The sequence below is a fragment of the Bombina bombina genome, chromosome 6 (assembly GCF_027579735.1).
Source record: "Bombina bombina isolate aBomBom1 chromosome 6, aBomBom1.pri, whole genome shotgun sequence".
In the NCBI taxonomy this organism is placed as follows: domain Eukaryota; kingdom Metazoa; phylum Chordata; class Amphibia; order Anura; family Bombinatoridae; genus Bombina; species Bombina bombina.
The window spans coordinates 877,433,714-877,455,820 of NC_069504.1; the positions used below are offsets into that span (position 1 = coordinate 877,433,714).

Sequence of the window (22,107 nt, forward strand, 5' to 3'; positions counted from 1 at the left end):
CAGCAGGAGTATTCAGCTCCAAGGGTCTTTAGTCAAATAATCAGGCCTTTATTCACAGTACAGGCAGGGATTAAACATAGCCAGGAAACACGCCATGATCAGAACCAAAAGAACAGGCCAGAAGCAAAAATGCCAGGATCTCCATAGGAATTACCAAGCACTGAATGGAAAAAAACGCTATTGCAAATACAGTCATCTCCCATCCAAGGAAAGGACAGACTTTTAAAAATGTTAAAGAATAGAAAAAATGTATTTACTTTAGAATTGGTACCAGTATATAGAAAACAGTCTACATCACTAGTAAAAATGTATTAGTGTCTAATTTAAACAAATAATACATGTGCACATATATTTACAAAACTTTTACTATTAACAGTCATTCATTCTTCCAAAAGACCATAAAAATAGGATCATTCTTGCACTATTGCAGTAAAGTTATAATAAAACATAAACCATCTCCTAATCAATTATTTTTAACTGTCCTGCTCTTATATATTACACTATTTCAAGGCTCAGCTGAGTCCAAGGCTTAAAGACACACAGAACTGAAGTGACACAAAACTACCTTAGATCCACTATCCTAGTAGCCAGCAGAAATGCTTCCTAAGTTATTCTGGACTCCTAATGACGCTCTGAGGGCAGAGGCACAGGGGAGGGGCTGGCTGCAGCATGGCAAATTACTATAAACAGGAAGAGAGACACGGATAACACTCAGTGCAGCTGATCTTACTTATGCACAGGACTGGACTGGGTGAGCTGTTGGGGGAATATGGATTTTTGTATTATTTACTCTGACAGAAATTTTTATATTTTTGCACTGTGTGTAAGAAGTGGTGTATGTTAAAAACTCATGCTAAAGTCAGTGAGATGCAGACGATACAGAGTGCTAAAATATGTAGATTACTCTCAAACTAAATAATGCACACAATAAAGTATCTATAGTAGCAGCTAAGTAATTCCCTTTTCTTTTACAACAAACCAGCACAGCTCCTTACCTAGTGTAGAGGAGCTGTTTTTAAGTGTTTTTTTCTTCTGATTTGTGGCAGTTTAAGCATTGATCACTCAGAGAAGGTGCAGCAATAAGTCCCTGCCTAGACCTGCTCTGAGTGATTAAACAGAGTACTTGCTGCACGCACAGCCTCAACAACAGCTACTCCACATTAAGTTGTGTCACACATGCCCCAGCTCAGCTGAAGCCCTCCAAATCTCCTGGAGGGGACATTTCCATAAACAAAAAAAACCCAGGGACATACAACAATATCCAGGTACTGTCCCTGGAAATCAGGGATTGTTGGTAACTATGCTATAGTGTGGCCCCTGACTCCTGTCCCACAGGTAAGGTTAGCACAGCTCAGAGCACCTTGGGCCTGACAGATGTGTGTTTGCTATTGTTTTGACTCATGTACAATGAGGTATCTGCTTATTAACATTGAGAGAAAGAGGATGTTTTTATCGTATCATAGTCTTTATTTTTATGTTTGGTTGTTTGGTTGTTTTTGCTTTTTGCAAAATGGACATTATTGTTTTGAAAAAGAATTATATATATATATATATATATATATATATATATATATATATATATATATATATATATATTTATGCTTGTGGGGCATGTCATACCACCCACCCATGTGAGCAATAAGGCCTCAAGTCCAAGTTGTATTCCCTATTAGCGTCAAAATCAAAATAAACAGCTTTTAACCTTTTTTTTTCCATGTAAAATAAAGCTCTTCTATATGTATGATAAAACATGTTTTCTGCAGTTGGGTATATTTATGTTTTTGTATAATGAGTGGACTAAAAGATGAGTTTCTTCGTCTCTTCTTATCCACTTCCCTTCCACCTGTCCCTTCCCTTTTTCACGTCTCATTCAAGTTATTGGTGCTAAACCTACAGTTTAAAACTGACATTTTAAACTGCTTTTGTTGTCTTTGTTTTATTTTTACGTTCACTTTTATTTTGTTGTCGACAAGTGCTCAATTAAACTATGTTTAAAATTTGGAACAAATTCACTTTAGTGCAATGTACTTTCACCTAATGGTGAGTTATATTAATTACAGTAAAAATAAAATTATACTTGCCTGATAAATTAATTTATTTCATGGTGTTGAGAGTCCCTAAGCCATTACACCACCTGGGATTCAACACCTGGCCCTAGAAGGAAGCAAAGATTCCAAACATTCCAAGAGCTTTTAATCCTTCCCACCTCTATGGAATCTCAGTCTAACGTATAGTCAAGAAAAGGAGGAAACGACAACGCAGGGTAAACTCTCACCACCAGGAAAGAAATTAATTTATCAGGTAAGCATACATTTTGTTTTCTTTAAGGTGGTGAGTGTCCACGAGCCATTGCATTTGGGAGCCATTACCCAAGCTGGGGAGTTCACAAGAAAATGGGTTGGAAAAACTAAAGCAGCCACCTATTTACCAAACACTGAAGTATGTAGGACTTTCCTGTCAAAACCTGTCTCAGAAATCTGTTCTACAGAAACTTCATTAATACAACCCAAGAAGTGGAGACTAATCTAGAAGAATGGGCTGGAATGAGTTTTGGGTAGAAAATTACCCACCTCCAAGTAAGCCTTATGATGAAGTTCTTCAACTAAGAAGCTAAGGTAAAAGCTGTTGTTTTTTTAACTGTATTTTGGACCAGAAAGAAGAATAAATAAGCTAGAGGGTTGCCCAAATAGTTTTTTGTCTTTTAAATGGACTTCTAATTCAGATAGAGCTTATAATTTTAAACAACTAACTAATTAACTTCTATTAGCACATTTTCTTCGTTCTCTTGGTATCTTTTGTTGAAATGCAGTGATGTAAGCTCAAGAGCATGTGTCTGGAGCACTATATGGCAGCAGTTTTGCAAGAATTTTACTATTCCCTGCCATGTAGTTCTCTAGACACCTACCTAGGTATCTCTTCAACAATGAATACCATGGGAAAGAAGCAAATTTGATAATAGAAGTAAATTGGAAACTTTATTAAAATTGTATGCTCTGTCTGAATCACAAAATATCTTTTTATGTTTCATATCCGTTTAAAAAGTCTAAATTGTTTAAACGTTTTACCAGCCAAAATATATAAATAAAAAGGGAAAATAACATAGAAGAGAGCCTCATAATATGTCCACACAAGTCTACATAAACATTAAACTATACGTATGTTTTGTGCTAATAATAAAAATGATTAAAGATGATGTTTAGGTCTATGACTAGACAAATGTCCCCTGGCTATGATATACATATTTGTATGTACCTTCTAATAGCCTGTGGGCTATTTGAGTGCCTTACCTAATATGCACCCACTCTACCGTGCTTACCAACTGCAGAGAAGGCTGCTTCCAGTAGAGAACCAATCCAGTGCTGTGCAGGCAACAACAGAGGATATCACAAAGGAGAACAATGATCCAACAGGAGGAGGATAAGGGACAATTCCCCATGGCACCTATGGAAGGCCGACCCAACAGGGAGATGCTAAGGGACACTTGTGGCAGGCTTGTGACTATTTGCAAGATATTTTTTTTGTCACTACCCAGTACTCCATACTCCCCTCTCTTCTATTCCTGGCTCTATGAGGGATAAAAATGGTTCTCCAGACAGTCTGAGAACCCCTGTCAATGAAGAATCTAGAGGACCCCTATTCTTAACCTTCTCATGTGGAAGCAAAGATAAGACTGAGATACCAGATAGGTGGGTGGGATTAAAAGCTCTTGGAATGTTGGGTATCTGTGCCTTCTCCTAGTGGCCAGGAGTTGAATCCCAAATGTAATGGCTAGTGGACTCTCACCACCTTATGAAAGAAATACACAGTTATTATTAGAGGGACATAAAACAATGTGTAATTATAATATAAAATGTTTAATTGTGTGTAGTAAAATGTTTGCAATGTATTTTATTTCTTATTTTGACAGAATTTACTGTAATTATAACTTTTTAAATTCTTTGAATCAGAAGTGAATACTGCAGATTTTATAAGTCTAACACCTCTACATCTGTCCCTTATTGGGCTTATTAGAGATATTGTTAAAATAATAACCATAGTCAGTCTATACATAGACATTATCATCTAATACATCTATCTATCCTCAAAATCATTATACAGAGCAGCATGTATATTATTACTATTGCTTACTACTAAGTACTATTGGGGTCCAAAACATTTTTTGCACCAGTGCCCGCTACTGAAATTAAGCCAACTTTAAAACAAGGTAACATTGTCATTTAATTGAGTCATAACCAGAAAGTGAAGTAATAAAGTAAGAGAAAAAAAAATGAGGCAGAGGAACAGTAAAAGTTGAAAATATGAGTAAGATTGTTAGAAAATAGAAACCAAACTAAGGTATCCATCGTCAAAAAGGATGATGTTCCTGGAGTCATTCTAAAGTTATCGATGAATCCAGACTAGTCATCAGAAGCTATTCTGATTTATGCCCACAGGCCGAAATATTTAAATGAGATGGCTCTAGAGACATTCACTGGCTGTTCATGATTGTGAAGTAATTAGTAAGGGCATCTGCTAATCATTCTGAAGATTTTTTTACCTTAGCTGATGACTTTACAAGCCTGATTCTAAAGTAGTTTGATGATCATCAAATGACTCCAGGGTGGTCTCTAAAGTAATCCTGTTTGTCTTGGAATGATATAAAGTAATTTACAATTTGCTGAATGTAACAGCTGTAAGACAGAATGCAAAACACTGTATTTTTATGTTGTTAGACACATTTAATTCCCAGTATAAAAACGTTTGCCAAGAAATGAACAATATTCTTTATTAAAGTGGGGAATAGTTGTGACATATTGTAAGCATTACTGGCCTTTACAGAGTAGAAAAGAGAGTTTAATGAATAGAAACTCCTAACAAGGTCTTTTGCCGATACTTGTTAGCATTTGGTGCTGAGCTGCTTTGTAAGTAACAACAAAACTGTCTCCTATAATCCTGCCGCGTCCTTCCTCATCCACTGCTCCCATAAATAGATAGCTGGAACCTAGAAGTAAAATATTCAGCATGAGTATACAGAGTATAAAGGTTCTACAGGTTGCTTATGCCAGTATTACACTATTATACAAGGTGTAATATTTTATATACACACACACAGAAAAAGAGAAGGGGGGGAGACTTATTAAATGTCGAGCGGACATGATTCGCTATAGCATACGCTGTCCATATTTTACATTGCACAAGCAATTCTGGTGAAATGCTTGTGCAATGCCGCCCCCTTCTCACTGATGGCCAACCGGCCGCTAGCAGGGGCTGTCAATCATCCTGATCGGATTGGAAAGATTTCAATCCGTCACATAAAAGGTGGCGGACCGGTGAAGAAGCAGCGAACTTATGACCGCTGCTCCTTAACTTCCATTTCAAGCGAGCGTGAAACGATGGACCTCCGAACCAGCATCAGCTGCTTAATAAATGGACCCATGGAGTTTACACAGATAAAGAAATAATGAAGAGAAAAATTATTTTTATTGTTTCCAAGGTGAAAGAGGAGAGAGAAAGGAGAAATTCAGACAGAGGATCATTTTTCAGAGTGCGTGAACTTTATAAATTGTGCATAACATATAATCAACAAGTAACTGCATAATATTATTCTCTCAACTCCATATATTAGATAAATATCAGTGGTGAGCTTTAACCAGTTACGTTTAATGTGCTGCAGTCAGCGATTTCAGAGTTGTTTATATAGTAACAAAGCAGAGAAGATTTAATCAGCTTACCTTGAACTGAACTAAACAGTTTACATGAGAATATAATGGGGATTGCACAATTAAATACTTAATAAACTAATTAAAAAGTAGCATTGTGCATTTATTTTGTTACGATTGTGAATTTGTAGCAAAAACGCGGCTTTTTGTTGCGTTTTTACTAAACAAATATCCGAATTAATGCAACAACTAAATTTAAAGAAGACAAAGAAATACTGACAAAATTTGTGAGTATTCATTAGTTTCTTTTAAATTACCTTTAAGGTTTAAATACTTAATTACCTCTCGTGACCTGGAGAGCTGCGCTAATCCCTTCTGCACAGCGCCTGGCTTGCGCTAGTCGGAGGCTTAGCATGAAGGATCCGGGAGCCTGCATTAAAGGAGAATGTCCTTTAGCGCAATCCCTTGAATCTGCCTTGCTAAGCCACCTATTAGCACAGCCCAGGACTCTGTGCAAATTGTCAGGATTATGGCGGCTCTCCAGCTCGCTAGAGGTAAGTAGAACGCTACAGGTGAACTTTTTCTTGTGTAGCAAAGGAACATTTGCATAAGTTTAATGAAAAAATTAATACCAAATAGTGCAGCAGACGCAAAATTCATTCTTAAAGATTCGGACAAACCGAAATTTTTCACTGCTTCACAACAAGTGGCATTTGTAGTAAAGAGTGGCAAAAATAGCAGCATAACCCCCTGCTAATATTCATTAATGTTGACCGTATCATTCAATATTTCAGAGGCATTGCATGTTGTACAGGTTTGCAGCTTGTATTTACACAGTGTTCATATCAGTATTTTAATGGAATCACCTCATAATATTTTTTGTTGTTTTATCATTTTATGCTTAGATATGTTTATTTACCTCTCTTTAGAATGGGACACTTTGGACATTCATTAATGATTTTGATGGCCATACTCTTTCCTGCTTGCTGAATCGTGAGGTCCCCAACCTTGTATGTGTTGATGATGTTGATATTTGCTAGAACTGTGTTCTCGATATCGCCTTTGACCACAGACTTCACTGTCCCTGTAACCACTGAAAAAAAACAAAGGAAGGAGGTTGGAAAATCACCATTAATTACAAATTCTAATTACAAATCACACATCTGAAAAAATAGATACTAAATGTAAATATCTTTATCTCACGCAACCAATAATATAAATTAATTTATTTATTATGTGTTCAATTACCAATTCCATATCATTTTGTATAATTTTATAATTAAATTTTTTAATAGGTTAAACTGCAAATAAGTTAGTAGGCTAAACTGCCTTTATAAATTAACATTCTGACGACTGTGTTTGAATTGTGAGAAACTTTCAAATAAAAGTTTCACAAAGTGAATTGAACTATAGTTTTTTTGTTTTTGTTTTAAAGGGACAGTACACTGTAAAATTGCTTTTCCCTTAATGTATTACCAATAACTTTTTATACCAGCTGCAGACTATAGAATGAAGGAGAAATTGCATTTTCAGATTTATTTGTTATATGAAATTGCTCATTTTGTGCTTTGAAACCACAGCCTATTACAATGGGTTGAGCTAGTCATTTTGTTATCACTTTGTTTACACACACTTGCTTACTTATATCATATCTGTTTGTAAACCAAAGCCCAATACTTAGAGAGAACAATGGAAAATTATAATTTCATTAGTTATCTCTTCTACACACCACCAGGAGTGTAATTTCTTCTGCTGTCTGTGTTTACATAGCTTGTCAATAGCCTAGACTCCAGTATAGGTGGGGATACCACAGGTTAAATCAGCTATTTCAAATGCCGAAATAAGGATAAACTATCTACTTGTAAATAATTTAATACACTCCAGCAGGTAAAATGGATCATTGAGAACAAATTGAAGGGGAAAACAGTTTTGGGTAAACTGTCCCTTTAATTAAACCAATAAATTATGTTTATTAACATGTAAAATGCACAAAATCTAAGCAAAATAAATGTATCATATCTTAGCTTTCCTCGCTACTTTTGATTTTAATGGATGAAGGTCCTTAGAGTCTGCAAATATCTCCTTTTCAAGTCTAAGCTTAATTTATTCTCAGGATAACCTTATACATATCCCAGCCATTCTTGTATTCCCTTTGTCCTTATCACCTCTTTTAGAAGTCTAAAGAGATTTAATCACCTAAAGAAATCATCTTTAAAGAAATGCTTCAACAAATTGCAACTTCACTTGCTACCCTCTAATTTAAGACTGAGCCCTTGTGCTCATGTTGATCTTTTAGTGAGAAATATGCCTTGTCAAAATACATCAGAAGGGGTTTTCCAGGGATCATGCTGCTGAATTAATTAAATCCAAAATGACCTATTCAGAAAGTGTTTTTTTTATAAACTGGACTATTGGCGAAGGATCTCAAACTCTTATTCAAACACAGATAAAAGTGTCACTGTCCATTATAGTCTGGCATGATCATGGTATTAGATGAAATTGTCAGAGGGCTGCTGTGAAATGTACGGCTAACTTGTTGTTTGGGAGACTATCCATACCTTCTGCTTCCCCAGTCCAGCTGATACTGAGAGTATAAGATCCTGGTTGTGGATTTTACTGGTTAATACTTGGGTCAGTGAAAGATGGGGTTAATGCCAATCTCAACTTAGACTTGGTATGCTGACAGGGGGTTTATTGTGGCTCTTTGTGCTAGTCAAAGTAGCACGCGTATTACAGGTTGAAAGTAAACGCATTTGCTCAAGCGATATTGATGAATTTAACAGTGTAGCGTGACTTTAGTACTCTGGTTAACTGTTACACTCAAATAAAAACGTGCACAATACACATCAAAATTATATTTAAAAGTACAGTCACACTCATAATAACACTATCTAATAAAAATTATCACAAAGATGCATAAAATAGTTATAAGAGCTCAAAGATAAGAGAAAAAAAACTGCAAAGTTCTTCATATAGGGTAATATGTTCTAAATATTTTTAAATAGATATTTTTATATATATATATATATATATATTACCAAATCATATATATATATATATATATATATATATATATATATGTGTGTGTGTGTGTGTGTATATAAATATGCATTTATGAATAAATAGAACATATTCTATGTAAAGAACATTGGAATGTGAAATATTAATTTCGTGTTAGAGCACTTGGTTAAACGTGATTGGGTTTGCATGGCTTGTTGAGTGTTTTTTCCCCCACTTTTCACGCTCCATTGAAGTCTATGGGGGAACACGTTAACACGGTCATGATACTCTAAGTCTGGCTTTTTGTGCGCGTCACGTTAGCACTCGTGTGAAAACATTTTACTTTCAACTTGTAATACGTGCGCAAAAAGCTTACTACTAGTGGAGTGAACACCCTAGCGGGAGCGATAAATAACACTCCACTCGTAATCTAGCCTTGTGGGGATGGAAACCTAGCTATAGCTTCTGCTGCCAAACACTGGGCAGAATTTGGGCTCTATCTGCTTGGTAAAGAATGCAGCCTCTCACGCTGTTTATAGTGACTACGGCTATGGCAATGCCTCCAAAAGTGTCTCAGATCAAGCGAAGGTGATTTTGAATCCTTCCTTCCATCACCACTAGACTTAGGGGTAGAATTATTAAGAGGCGAGGGGACATGATTTGCTGTAGTGAATCATGTCCACTCGACCTCGCTAAATTCTGACAGCATACGCTGTCTGCATTTATCATTGCACATGCATTTCTGGTAAAATGCTTGTGAAATGCCTCCCCCTGCTCACTGGCGGATAATCTTCCGCTAGCAGGGGCCATCAATCATCCCAATCGGATCGGGATTATTTCAGTCCACCACCGAGACGTTAAGGAGCAGTGGTCTTATGACTGCTGCTTCTTAACTTCAGTCTTAGGCGGACCTTAAACGATAGGGCTCTGAAACCGCATCCGCTGCTTAATAAATGGACCCCTATGTCTACTGGGTCCTGCTATCTTAGGATGCTGCTGTTGAAAACATTTTTTTCTTTGCACTGCTTGTGAGGGCTTCTGCAGAGCTGTGAAAGGTGCCCCTATTAGCCCATCTGTAATAAATACTTAAGTATACATCATGCATTTGTTACTCATTTCAGTATATATTTTTCCAACTTTTCTTATCATTTGGGATGCAAACTATTGTAACATGTTTTACTGCTGCTCTTTCATATACACTATACAATTTTTGAGTATAATGCCCCTTTAAGTAACCATCCTTGATTAAAGGGACTAGAAAATGGTTACAAGACAACGTAAGGGTTATTCTTACCGAACTGATTTGCACAGTAGTGATTGCTTAGCGTTCCGGTCTTCCTGCACTTTTCAGGACACTTTGCAGGTGAAGAGGATCCTAAAGGACATAAAAATGTAAATGGTCAAAGGGGAATTTAATGAACAAGTGCAATTCATCATTTTACAGCCATGTTCATTAGTAAACATTACTGAGATCATTATTATTATTATGACAATTTTGTATCCTCTTAAATCCTTCATTTTCCTCGCAGCATAGCTGGAAGTGTTCCAAAAAGTAAATGTGTTGAAATTAGCAAACTTTAGAGTCTGTGGCTTATTAAAGTGAAGGTAAATTTTGGTGAATGAAAGCCCGTTTTTTTAAAATACTATTAAAAACGGGAACTTTCATTCATCAAAGTTTACAAAGCAGCTGTTTTGTTAAAAAAAATTACCTTTTTTTTCTTTTCACAGCCAGAGCAGCTTCCCCCACCTAAAGATCCTCTATTCACACGTCAGAAATGACTAATCCTGCTTCCTTCAATTACAGTATGGCCTCAGGCAATGACTACCCTGAGGGGAAAGCTGTGATTGGAGGAAGCAGGATTAGTCATTGCTGACGTGTGAATAGAGGATCTCTAGGTGGGGGAAGCTGCTCTGGCTGTGAAAAGAAAAAAAGGTAATTTTTTTAACAAAACGGCTGCTTTGTAAACTTTGATGAATGAAAGTGCCCGTTTTTAATAGTATTTTAAAAAAACGGGCTTACATTCACCAAAGTTTACCTTCACTTTAAGTTTCCGTCTGCCCACCCATTTGCCTTGTATAAATTTCACACAACTGAGCAATTATATAGAAAGCAGTACTTACTCCCATACAGATTAACCCCTTGTCAGTCACATATAAATCATTATTAAACCCTTATTAGCAACATCTAAAGCAGTATTAAACCATAGCCTGCACACATAGAGCAATGTTAACTCTATGTGAGCCATATATAGGATACATTACCTTCATATATATTAATTTGCCTCATTTGAGGTCTTTCACATCTTACCTGGTGATCTTGGGGGTAATGCATGAGCTTAAGTCTCCAAATGGGAATACTACTATACTATGTTCTAATCTTTTAAAGGGACACTGAACCCAATTTTTTTCTTTCATGATTCAGATAGAGCATGCAATTTTAAGCAACTTGCTGATTGATGGCTAAATGCACCCACCATTAAACAAGTGCTGTCGAGTGTACTGAATCAAAAATTGGCTGGCTCCTTAACTTAGATGCCTTCTTTTCAAATAAAGATAGCAAGAGAACGAAGAAGAATTGTTAATAGGAGTAAATTAGAAAGTTGCTTAAAATCACATGCTCTATTTGAATCATGAAATAAAAAAAATTGGGTTTAGTGTCCCTTTAAGTAAATGATTTCATGTATGATTTATGGGAAATGTTACCTATAATTCCATATGTAGCATCTTTAATCTGGCCCAGTGAGGAACTTCCTTAGCAGAGGGATGTATCAAAAATGTTTAAAGGCCATGGAGCACACAGCATGCAGATGGTGGGGCACCAAACTGCTCACACAAAAAATGGAGGTCCCAGCAAGCAGTAATAATTTTTAGTGATGTCCCTAAGAATACTACAAATAATTAAAACCTTACCAGCACGTGGGCTCTTTGAAATAGGTGGTAAAGCAGTTTCTTTGGTTTTGGGTACTGCTGTGGTTTTTGCCACTTTAGTAGGCTTGGGTTTTGTAGTAGGTTTGGCTGTCACTTTAGCTGTAGGTTTTGGTTTGAGTGTTGGTTTAGCTGTTGGTTTAGGTGTTGGTTTAAGTAATGGTTTGGTTTTTGGAGGACTTTTACTTTCTGGTACACTGCTTGAAGTGGGTTTTGAACCTGGGATTTTCTTTGGCACTTCTGAGATTTCTTTCATCCTGTAGGATGCGGCAAATCCATCAGCTGTGACACTGAGATCAGACACAAACTGAACCAGCATCTCATTGGCACCTGAGTAAATAGACCTTAAAGAAAAAAATGGTAAAATTAAATGTGTGAAAAACATATAGGTTAATACATAGGTGCAAAGTTAATGTATAAATGGAGCACCAAAAAAACAATTAAAGGAACATGAAACCCAATTGTTTTCATGCGATTTCTAATTTACTTTATTATCAAATTTGGTTCATTCTCTTATGCTATGTCCTACTTGTTAACTAGCTGAAAACATCTGATGAAGCAATGAAAAGAGGCATTTATGTGCACCAACCAATCAGCAGCTAGCTCATAGAAATGCATTGCTGCTCCTGAGCCTACTTAGGTATGCTTTTCAACTAAGGATACCAAGAGAATGAAGCAAATTAGATAATAGAAGTAAATTGAAAAGTTGATTCAAATCACATGTTGTTTCTTAATTATGAAAGAATAATTTTGGGTTACATGTCCTTTTAACTTACATACTTCCTGGTAATTACTGTTATGGATATGGGATGTGTAGCAGCTTGTACGTCTCTCACATTTGTTTCTGTGCTGCTTGTCTTTTCTTGTAGCATTTCTTTTGTGTAATGTTTAGTGCCTCTTCTATGTATCACCAAAGCTCTCAAGTGAGTGATATTACCACATGGATCCCCTTATATCTAGCTGACCTTTGAATCCTCAAATAGACATTTAAAGAAAAATGGTGAGACATTAAGGTTTCATGATTCAGAAAGAGAGTATCTTAACGATGAGAGCATAGTGATGTAGGGTGTGGAGTGGTCATGTGTCTTGAGCACTAAGGGCTGCCTGGATTACAAGTGGAGCATGATTAATAGCCTAGGGTGCATTATGTTTTGCACAACCTTGCACAAAAGAATAAAGCACAATCGGGTACAAGTGGATGGTTAAATATTTTAACATGGCCAAAACTTTTTAAGTTCGCCCCATACTTTCAATGAATAGTGAAGGGAGCACTATTAGCGTGTTAAAGGGACATAATACTTATATGCTAAATCACTATTAGCGCATGCTTATTGTACTTGTATTACACGTGTTAAAGGGACATAATACTCATATGCTAAATCACTTGAAAGTGATGCAGCATAACTGTAAAAAGCTAACAGGAAATTATCACCTGGATACCTCTATGTAAAAAAGGAAGATATTTTACCTCACAATTTCCTCAGCTCACCAGAGTAAGCGCTATGTAAAAAGTTATCTTTCAGTTCCTGCCCAGCTGCAGGTTAAAAAAAAAGAAGGAAGAAATGAACAGCAGCCAATCAGCATCAGCAGTGCAAAGTTCATGAACTGTAGGCATACTGATTTGCTCCTTAAAGTCCTTTACAATGGGGTGTGAATACTTATGACATTTTGAGGTAAAATATCTTACTTTTTTACATAGAGATGTTCAGGTGATATTTTCTAGTCAGCTTTTTACAACTATGCTGCAGCACTTTCAAGTGTTTCAATATTTCGGGTATCATGTCCCTTTTAAGTAAAGTGTTTCAAATATTCCGGGCAATGTTACAAAAGGCTTCTTCTCCCTAATTACTAGTATGTAGCAATACATGCCTGAGGAGGGTCGTCATTTTTAAAGGGACACTAGTTATTTGATGGCACAATATTATTTAACTCATGAGCCCTGATATATCTAAATCCCATTGTAGATTTCTGACCAAAGGTGCCTTATTATCAAGTTTTAAAATACATTGGACCACTTTATCTAGCAATTATCTATAGCAGTCACCTCTCTTATTTGGTTTTATAAAATTAATTGCTTGAAAGCTTAAAGCACTTTTCATTTCATGATGTTGACTGGAGTTTTTTTTATATTGGGGGGGACTTTCTTATCTGAGGATACATGTTCACATATTCTTTCATTTAGATCCCTACTGGTGCACCCTGTGTACTGTCTGCCACATGATTCGCATGTGATCAGGTATATTACATATTAAAGGGACACAATACTCATTTGCTAAATCACTTGTAATTGATGCAACATAATTGTAAAAAGCTGACAAAAAAAATAACACCTGAGCATCTCTATGTAAAAAATTAAGATATTTTACCTCAAAATTTCTTCAGCTCACCAGAGTAAGTGCTGTGCAAACAGTTATACTTCAGCTGCTGTCCAGCTGCAAGTTGGAAAAAAAAAATAGCCAATCAGCATCAGCAGTGCTGAGGCAATGCTTTGCCTTTGCTGTGATCTCATAGAACTTACTTAAACTGAATAGGAAAATAACATGATGGTGCCTGCACATGACAGAGGCACACTCTCTAGCTTGTCCTGGGACAAGCATCCTGACTAGCTGCTCAAAGTTTCTTTACTGTGGAGGGTGATGAATACTTAGGAAATTTGAGGTAAAATATCTTCCTTTTTTACAGAGATGTTCAGGTGATATTTTCTAGTCAGCTATTTACAGCTATGCTGCATCAGTTTCAAGTACTTCAACATTTGGTTATCATGTCCCCTTAAAAGCATCAGTCTAGCCTATAGCGGATTTTGTAAATATTTCCGTTAGTTGTAGATCTAAACTTATCTCTTGTTATGCACTATTGGCATACATTAAAGGGGTGTCTCCCACAATGGAAAAAGCCCATCCTAGACAGCCAGGTTTCCCTGCACTGTACCTTAGAGTTGTAAACATATACATTTTAAGTAAAGTGTTTAGCTCTAGAGCAATCCAACAAAGCACTGTAAAATTTTAAGTAAACCATTAATATTAACCCAGAGTGCAAGTAGTAAGCAGGCACTGCAACGAGGGTTTCTTTTTTTAAAATAAAAAGTATCCTTTATTGAAAAAACAAGGTTAAAAAGATTTTAACCAGCTACAAACGCTGGATGACACGCTAGAAAAGACAATGGCAGGAGTGTATGAGAAGACACTATTAGCTGTCTGACTAGTTTCGCGTCCCTCTTGGACGCTTATTCATAGACTAATTTGTGATGGGAGGAAGGCTGCTTAAGAAGGGGAACTTTAAATTCAATTGGCTGTTTGCTAAGAATGGTTTAATCAGCCACAGCCATCTATTTGTTAACCCTTAGTAAGAAGACCTTTCTCTTGATACATCACAAAGTACAAAGTTAAAAACAAAGTTAATGAACCTCATTGCATTTTAAATTTACAATTATATACATTGATGTAAATATAAAAATGGTTACATGATATTGATGGAGGAAGCAAAATCCAAAACATGAACTTAGACAGAAATGGAAAATATTGAAAAAAATGATAATAATAAATAAAAAATAAATGAATGAAAAAATGAATAAATGAATGAATGAGAAAATGAAAAAGTAACATAATAATGATTATGAAATGAATAAATATACAAGTGAGTTAGAAAATAAAAGATGAAAAAGGAATACATAAGGAAAAAATTAATTAACTAACCAGCAGGTAAGTAAAAATGTCTTTTGAAAACTATTAACCCTATCTAGACCACAATTGAAGACATTAGGGGGGGGGTAGTTATCAAGCCGTCTACTTTTCTGACTTCGCCGGCCCAATACGCCCGCCTAAATGATCAAATAAAGCTGTCAAAAAGCCGCGGGGCGATGAGCAGCGGACTGTGACAGTTATCACTCATCCGATCTCGCTGCCCTTCGGCTTTTTCCCAGCTTTATTGCTAGCCTGTCACTAAGCACTCACACTAAACTGCACTGTTCTACCCCCTATACCGGCGCCCCCGGAGCCCCCCGCAACTAAATAAAGTTACTAACCCCTAAACCGCCGCTCCTAGACCCCGCCGCAACTCTTATAAATGTATTAACCCCTAAACCGCCGCTCCTAGACCCTGCCGCAACTCTTATAAATGTATTAACCCCTAAACCGCCGCTCCCGGACACCGCTGCCACCTACAGTATACCTAGTAACCCCTATCCTGCCCCCCCTACACCGTCGCCCTCTATTATAAAATTATTAACCCCTATCCTGCTGATCCCGCACCTCTCCGCAACTAAATAAATAGTTTAACCCCTAAACCGCCGCTCCATGAACCCGCTGCAACCTATATTAAACCTATTAACCCCTATCCTGCCCCCCCTACGCCACCGCCACTGTAATAAAATTATTAACCCCTAAACCTAAGTCTAACCCTAACCCTAACGCCCCCCTAACTTAAATATTAATTAAATAAATCTAAATAAATTAACTCTTATTAACTAAATGAATCCTATTTAAAACTAAATACTTACCTTTAAAATAAACCCTAATATAGCTACAATATAAATAATAATTATATTCTAGCTATCTTAGGATTTATATTTATTTTACAGGTAACTTTCAATTTATTTTAGCCATGTACAATAACTATTAAATAGTTATTAACTATTTAATAGCTTACCTAGCTAAAATAAAGAGAAATGTACCTGTGAAATAAATCCTAACCTAAGTTACAATTACACCTAACACTACACTATACTTTAATAAATTATTCCTATTTAAAAATAAATACTTACCTGTAAAATAAACCCTAAGATAGCTACAATATAATTAATAATTATATTATAGCTATCTTAGGATTTATATTTATTTTACAGGTAACTTTGTATTTATTTTAGCTAGTTAGAATAGTTATTAAATAGTTATTAACTATTTAATAACTACCTAGCTAAAAGAAATAGAAAATTACCTGTAAAATAAATCCTAACTTAATTTACAATTAAACATAATTGTACACTATCATTAAATTAATTAAATAAACTACCTACAAATAACTACAATTAAATACAATTGCATAAACTAACTAAAGTACAAAAAATAAAAAAAGCTAAGTTACAAAAAATAAAAAAATAAGTTACAAACATGTTAAAAATATTACAACAATTTTAAGCTACTTACACCTAATCTAAGCCCCCTAATAAAATAACAAACCCCTCAAAAATAAAAAAATGCCCCACCCTATTCTAAATTAAATAAATTTCAAAGCTCTTTTACCTTACCGGCCCTTAAAAGGGCCATTTGTGGGGGCATGCCCCAAAGAAAACAGCTCTTTTGCCTGTAAAAGAAAAATACAACCCCCCCCCCAACATTAAAACCCACCACCCACATACCCCTAATCTAACCCAAACCCCCCTTACAAAAACCTAACACTAATCCCCTGAAGATCATCCTACCTTGAGTCGTCTTCACTCAGCCGAGCCACCGATGGAACTGAAGAGGACATCCGGAGCGGAAGAAGTTAATCCTCCAAGCGGCGCTGAAGAAATCTTCCATCCGATGAAGTCATCATCCAGGCGGCGCTGAAGAAAAGTCTTCGATCCGGCCGATGTCATCTTCAAAGAGGCGCTGAAGAGGTCTTCTATCCGGGCAAAGTCATCTTCCAAGCCGGGTCTTGAATCTTCCTTCCGCCGACGCGGAACCACCTTCTTCACCGACGGACTACGACAAATGACGGCTCCTTTAAGGGACGTCATCCAAGATGGTGTCCCCTCAATTCCGATTGGCTGATAGGATTCTATCAGCCATTCGGAATTAAGGTAGGAAAATCTGATTGGCTGATGGAATCAGCCAATCAGATTCAAGTTCAATCCGATTGGCTGATCCAATCAGCCAATCAGATTGAGCTCGCATTCTATTGGCTGATCGGAACAGCCAATAGAATGCGAGCTCAATCTGATTGGCTGATTCCATCAGCCAATCAGATTTTTCCTACCTTAATTCCAATTGGCTGATAGAATCCTATCAGCCAATCGGAATTGAGGGGACGCCATCTTGGATGACGTCCCTTAAAGGAGCCGTCATTCGTCGTAGTCCGTCGGTGAAGAAGGTGGTTCCGCGTCGGGGGAAGGAAGATTCAAGACCCGGCTTGGAAGATGACTTCGCCCGGATAGAAGACCTCTTCAGCGCCTCTTTGAAGATGACATCGGCCGGATCGAAGACTTCTTCAGCGCCGCCTGGATGATGACTTCATCGGATGGAAGATTTCTTCAGCGCCGCTTGGAGGATTAACTTCTTCCGCTCCGGATGTCCTCTTCAGTTCCATCGGTGGCTCGGCTAAGTGAAGACGACTCAAGGTAGGATGATCTTCAGGGGATTAGTGTTAGGTTTTTGTAAGGGGGGTTTGGGTTAGATTAGGGGTATGTGGGTGGTGGGTTTTAATGTTGGGGGGGGGTTGTATTTTTCTTTTACAGGCAAAAGAGCTGAACTTTTTGGGGCATGCCCCCACAAATGGCCCTTTTAAGGGCTGGTAAGGTAAAAGAGCTTTGAAATTTATTTAATTTAGAATAGGGTAGGGATTTTTTTTATTTTGGGGGGGTTTGTTATTTTATTAGGGGGCTTAGATTAGGTGTAAGTAGCTTAAAATTGTTGTAATATTTTTAACATGTTTGTAACTTATTTTTTTATTTTTTGTAACTTAGCTTTTTTTATTTTTTGTACTTTAGTTAGTTTATGTAATTGTATTTAATTGTAGTTATTTGTAGGTAGTTTATTTAGTTAATTTAATGATAGTGTAGTATTAGGTTTAATTGTAACTTAGGTTAGGATTTATTTTACAGGTAATTTTGTATTTCATTTAGCTAGGTAGTTATTAAATAGTTAATAACTATTTAATAACTATTCTAACTAGCTAAAATAAATACAAAGTTACCTGTAAAATAAATATAAATCCTAAGATAGCTATAATATAATTATTAATTATATTGTAGCTATCTTAGGGTTTATTTTACAGGTAAGTATTTATTTTTAAATAGGAATAATTTATTAAAGTATAGTGTAGTGTTAGGTGTAATTGTAACTTAGGTTAGGATTTATTTCACAGGTACATTTCTCTTTATTTTAGCTAGGTAAGCTATTAAATAGTTAATAACTATTTAATAGTTATTGTACATGGTTAAAATAAATTGAAAGTTACCTGTAAAATAAATATAAATCCTAAGATAGCTAGAATATAATTATTATTTATATTGTAGCTATATTAGGGTTTATTTTAAAGGTAAGTATTTAGTTTTAAATAGGATTCATTTAGTTAATAAGAGTTAATTTATTTAGATTTATTTAATTAATATTTAAGTTAGGGGGGCGTTAGGGTTAGGGTTAGACTTAGGTTTAGGGGTTAATAATTTTATTACAGTGGCGGCGGCGTAGTGGGGGGCAGGATAGGGGTTAATAAATTTATTATAGGTGGCGACGGTGTAGGGGGGGCAGGATAGGGGTTAATACATTTAATATAGGTTGTGGCGGGTTCAGGGAGCGGCGGTTTAGGGGTTAATACATTTATTATAGTTGCGGTGGGCTCCGGGAGCGGCGGTTTAGGGGTTAATATGTATAGAGTAGCTTGCGGTGGGCTCCGGGAGCGGCGGTTTAGGGGGTAATAACTTTATTTAGTTGCGGCGATGTAGGGGGGGTCAGATTAGCGGTGTTTAGACTCGGGGTACATGTTAGGGTGTTAGGTGTAGACAGCTCCCATAGGAATCAATGGGATGTCTGTCAGCAGCGAACTTGTACTTTCGCTATGGTCAGACTCCCATTGATTCCTATGGGATCCGCCGCCTCCAGGGGTGGCGGATTGAAAACCAGGTACGCTGGGCCGTAAAAGTGCCGAGCGTACCTGCTAGTTTTTTGATAACTAGCAAAAGTAGTGAGAATGTGCCGCACTTGTGTGCGGAACATCTGGAGTGACGTAAGAATCGATCTGTGTCGGACGGAGTCCGGCGGATCGATGCTTACGTCACAAAATTCTACTTTTGCCGGTCTCGAGCCTTTGATAACTAAGGCGTATCAGCCTCGCCACAAATACGCTGCGGAATTCCAGCGTATTTGAGGTTGACGGCTTGATAACTACCCCCCTAGGTGTGAATGATAAACCATGTGCAAAAAAGCAAAAAAGCAAATATATACTGGCATATATATGGGCATATATATAATGCAGTGAACAAAGTGGGATAAACTAAGAGAATGGAATCAGTTATCAATAAAATAATTGATATCACATTCACGGTTCATCCCTAATGGTGACTGAGTTTTAAGTTTCAACATCCAGAACAGTTCCTTTTTCTCTAAGATTTTAAATGTATTACCCCTTCTAATGGATGTAGTAGCAATATCTATGATGTTAATACTCATGTTAGCTATATTTGTCATGTGATAACCATTAAAATGATTGGCCACTGCTGAGTCCTTATTGTAATTTTTAACATCTCTGGTGTGTTCATTGAATCTTTTGCAAGCCTCTCTGGAAGTTTGACCTGTGTATTGTAATTGACATAGGTTGCAAGTGATAAGATAAACCACAAAAGTGGTGCAACAGTTAGCATAAAGCTCCATAGTATATTCATTTCCTGTGCTGTGACTATAAAACTTGTCACCTTCATTGATATGTGTACACATTAAACAGTTGCGTCTTCCACATTTGTAGTTGCCCCTATGTTGCAACCAATTTTGTTTGCTTACATCAGTTTTCATGACCAAACTTGGTGATATGGCTTGACCTAAGGTTTTACATTTTTTGGGAACATATTTAATATTCTTTATATGTGGTTTAAGTGTGTCATCCCCTAAGAGGACATGGGAGTGTTTTTTCATGATTTTAACAATTTCATTATACTGTTTTGAATAGGCCGTGGTGAACACTACTGCATCTTTAAAGTTGGATTTCTCTTTCTTACTCAAATCAGGTTTTATATAAGCACTGTTGTGAGTACTTATACTTTTTCGACACTTTTCAAGGGAGTTGATGTTATAACCCCTACACACTAATCTGTCTTTTAATTCCAGGGATTGAGACTCATATATTGCATCAGATTTCGTATTTCTACGAATCCCTATAAATTGTCCCCTAGGTATTGCCCTAATGACATGTGTGGGGTGTTGTGAGGTGGCATGTAAGATTGTATTACCAGCTGTCTCTTTGCGATATGTGCTGGTAACAATTGTATTATCAGTGATTTGAAGTGTCAAATCTAAATAGTTGACCTTATTGTTGTTAAATATCCCAGTAAATTTAAGATTAAATGCATTTCCATTTATATATTCAATAAATGTGTTGAAATCTATCTCATTAAGCGGCTTTTTTACAATGACCAACAGGTCATCAATATAGCGTACATATATAAGGATGTTTTCTAACCAAGGGTTATGTATACAATAGATATGTGACAACTCCCACCATGAGACATACAAATTTGCAAATGTGGGGGCAAATTTTGCCCCCATGGCAGTGCCACATATCTGACGCCCAAGCTCTTGTCACCCTTACTGATCTTTACAGTGGTGACAATGAGCACATTTCATCAAACAAATTGGTGCGCCCAAAGAGGACAAAGTCTGACTTTTATCCTAAACAATATAGAGGTGCTATCATCAATGCATATCATAAAATGGTTCAGGATGACATTTTTGAATTGGAAATGAAGAAAAATGACAATGCTGCCTCCCATAATCTGTCTTATAGAGAAAAGAGAGCATTAAAATCTCTACAGGACAATTCTAACATTGTCATTAAAAATGCGGACAAGGGAGGCAGCATTGTCATTCAAGACAAAGAGGCTTACTTCATTGAGGCTTATAAACAATTGAATGATACTGAAGTGTATAAACGCCTTCCAGGAAATCCCATTTTCTCTTACAAGAAGAAATTGGAAAATTTAGTTAAGGAAGGAATCACTCTGGGTATCTTCAAAGAAGGGGATCTCTCGAATTTAATTCCAGATCACCCTCTTACTACAATTTTTTACCATGTCCCCAAGGTTCATAAGGACCCCCTCTCCCCTCCAGGCAGACCTATTGTCTCCTGGGTGGGGTCCTTATTTGAGCCATTGGGGGCATGGTTGGATGAGGTTCTACAACCTATAGCCAAAAAACAGCTATCCTATCTGAGGGACAGTGCCCAGCTCATTGATATACTGGACACTATGCAATGGAAGGAAGACTATACATGGGCAGTTATTGATGTATGCTCTCTTTATACCTGTATCCCTCAAGAATTAGGGGTACAGGCTGTGCAATTTTTTCTAAATCGAGGAATGAATTTAACAGATTCAACCATTCAATATGTAGGAGATGTACTGCGATTCCTTTTATCTCACAATTATTTTTGGTTTGATGGGGTATTCTACAATCAGATATGTGGCACTGCCATGGGGCAAAATTTGCCCCCACATTTGCAAATTTGTATGTCTCATGGTGGGAGTTGTCACATATCTATTGTATACATAACCCTTGGTTAGAAAACATCCTTATATATGTACGCTATATTGATGACCTGTTGGTCATTGTAAAAAAGCCGCTTAATGAGATAGATT

General features: G+C 36.7%; 1 protein-coding gene across 1 annotated transcript in view; it reads right to left on the reverse strand.

Moving 5' to 3' along the window:
- Positions 1-4,697: 4,697 nt before the first annotated feature.
- Positions 4,698-22,107, reverse strand: part of PCOLCE (procollagen C-endopeptidase enhancer) — a 60,724-nt gene continuing 43,314 nt past the window's right edge. The window contains exons 6-9 of the mRNA XM_053718357.1: positions 11,550-11,908; positions 9,934-10,014; positions 6,559-6,732; positions 4,698-4,981 (exon numbers count right to left, since the gene is read on the reverse strand). Of these exons, the coding sequence (XP_053574332.1) occupies positions 4,851-4,981; positions 6,559-6,732; positions 9,934-10,014; positions 11,550-11,908 (745 nt within the window). The 3' untranslated portion in view covers positions 4,698-4,850. The remainder of the gene's footprint in view (positions 4,982-6,558; positions 6,733-9,933; positions 10,015-11,549; positions 11,909-22,107) is intronic.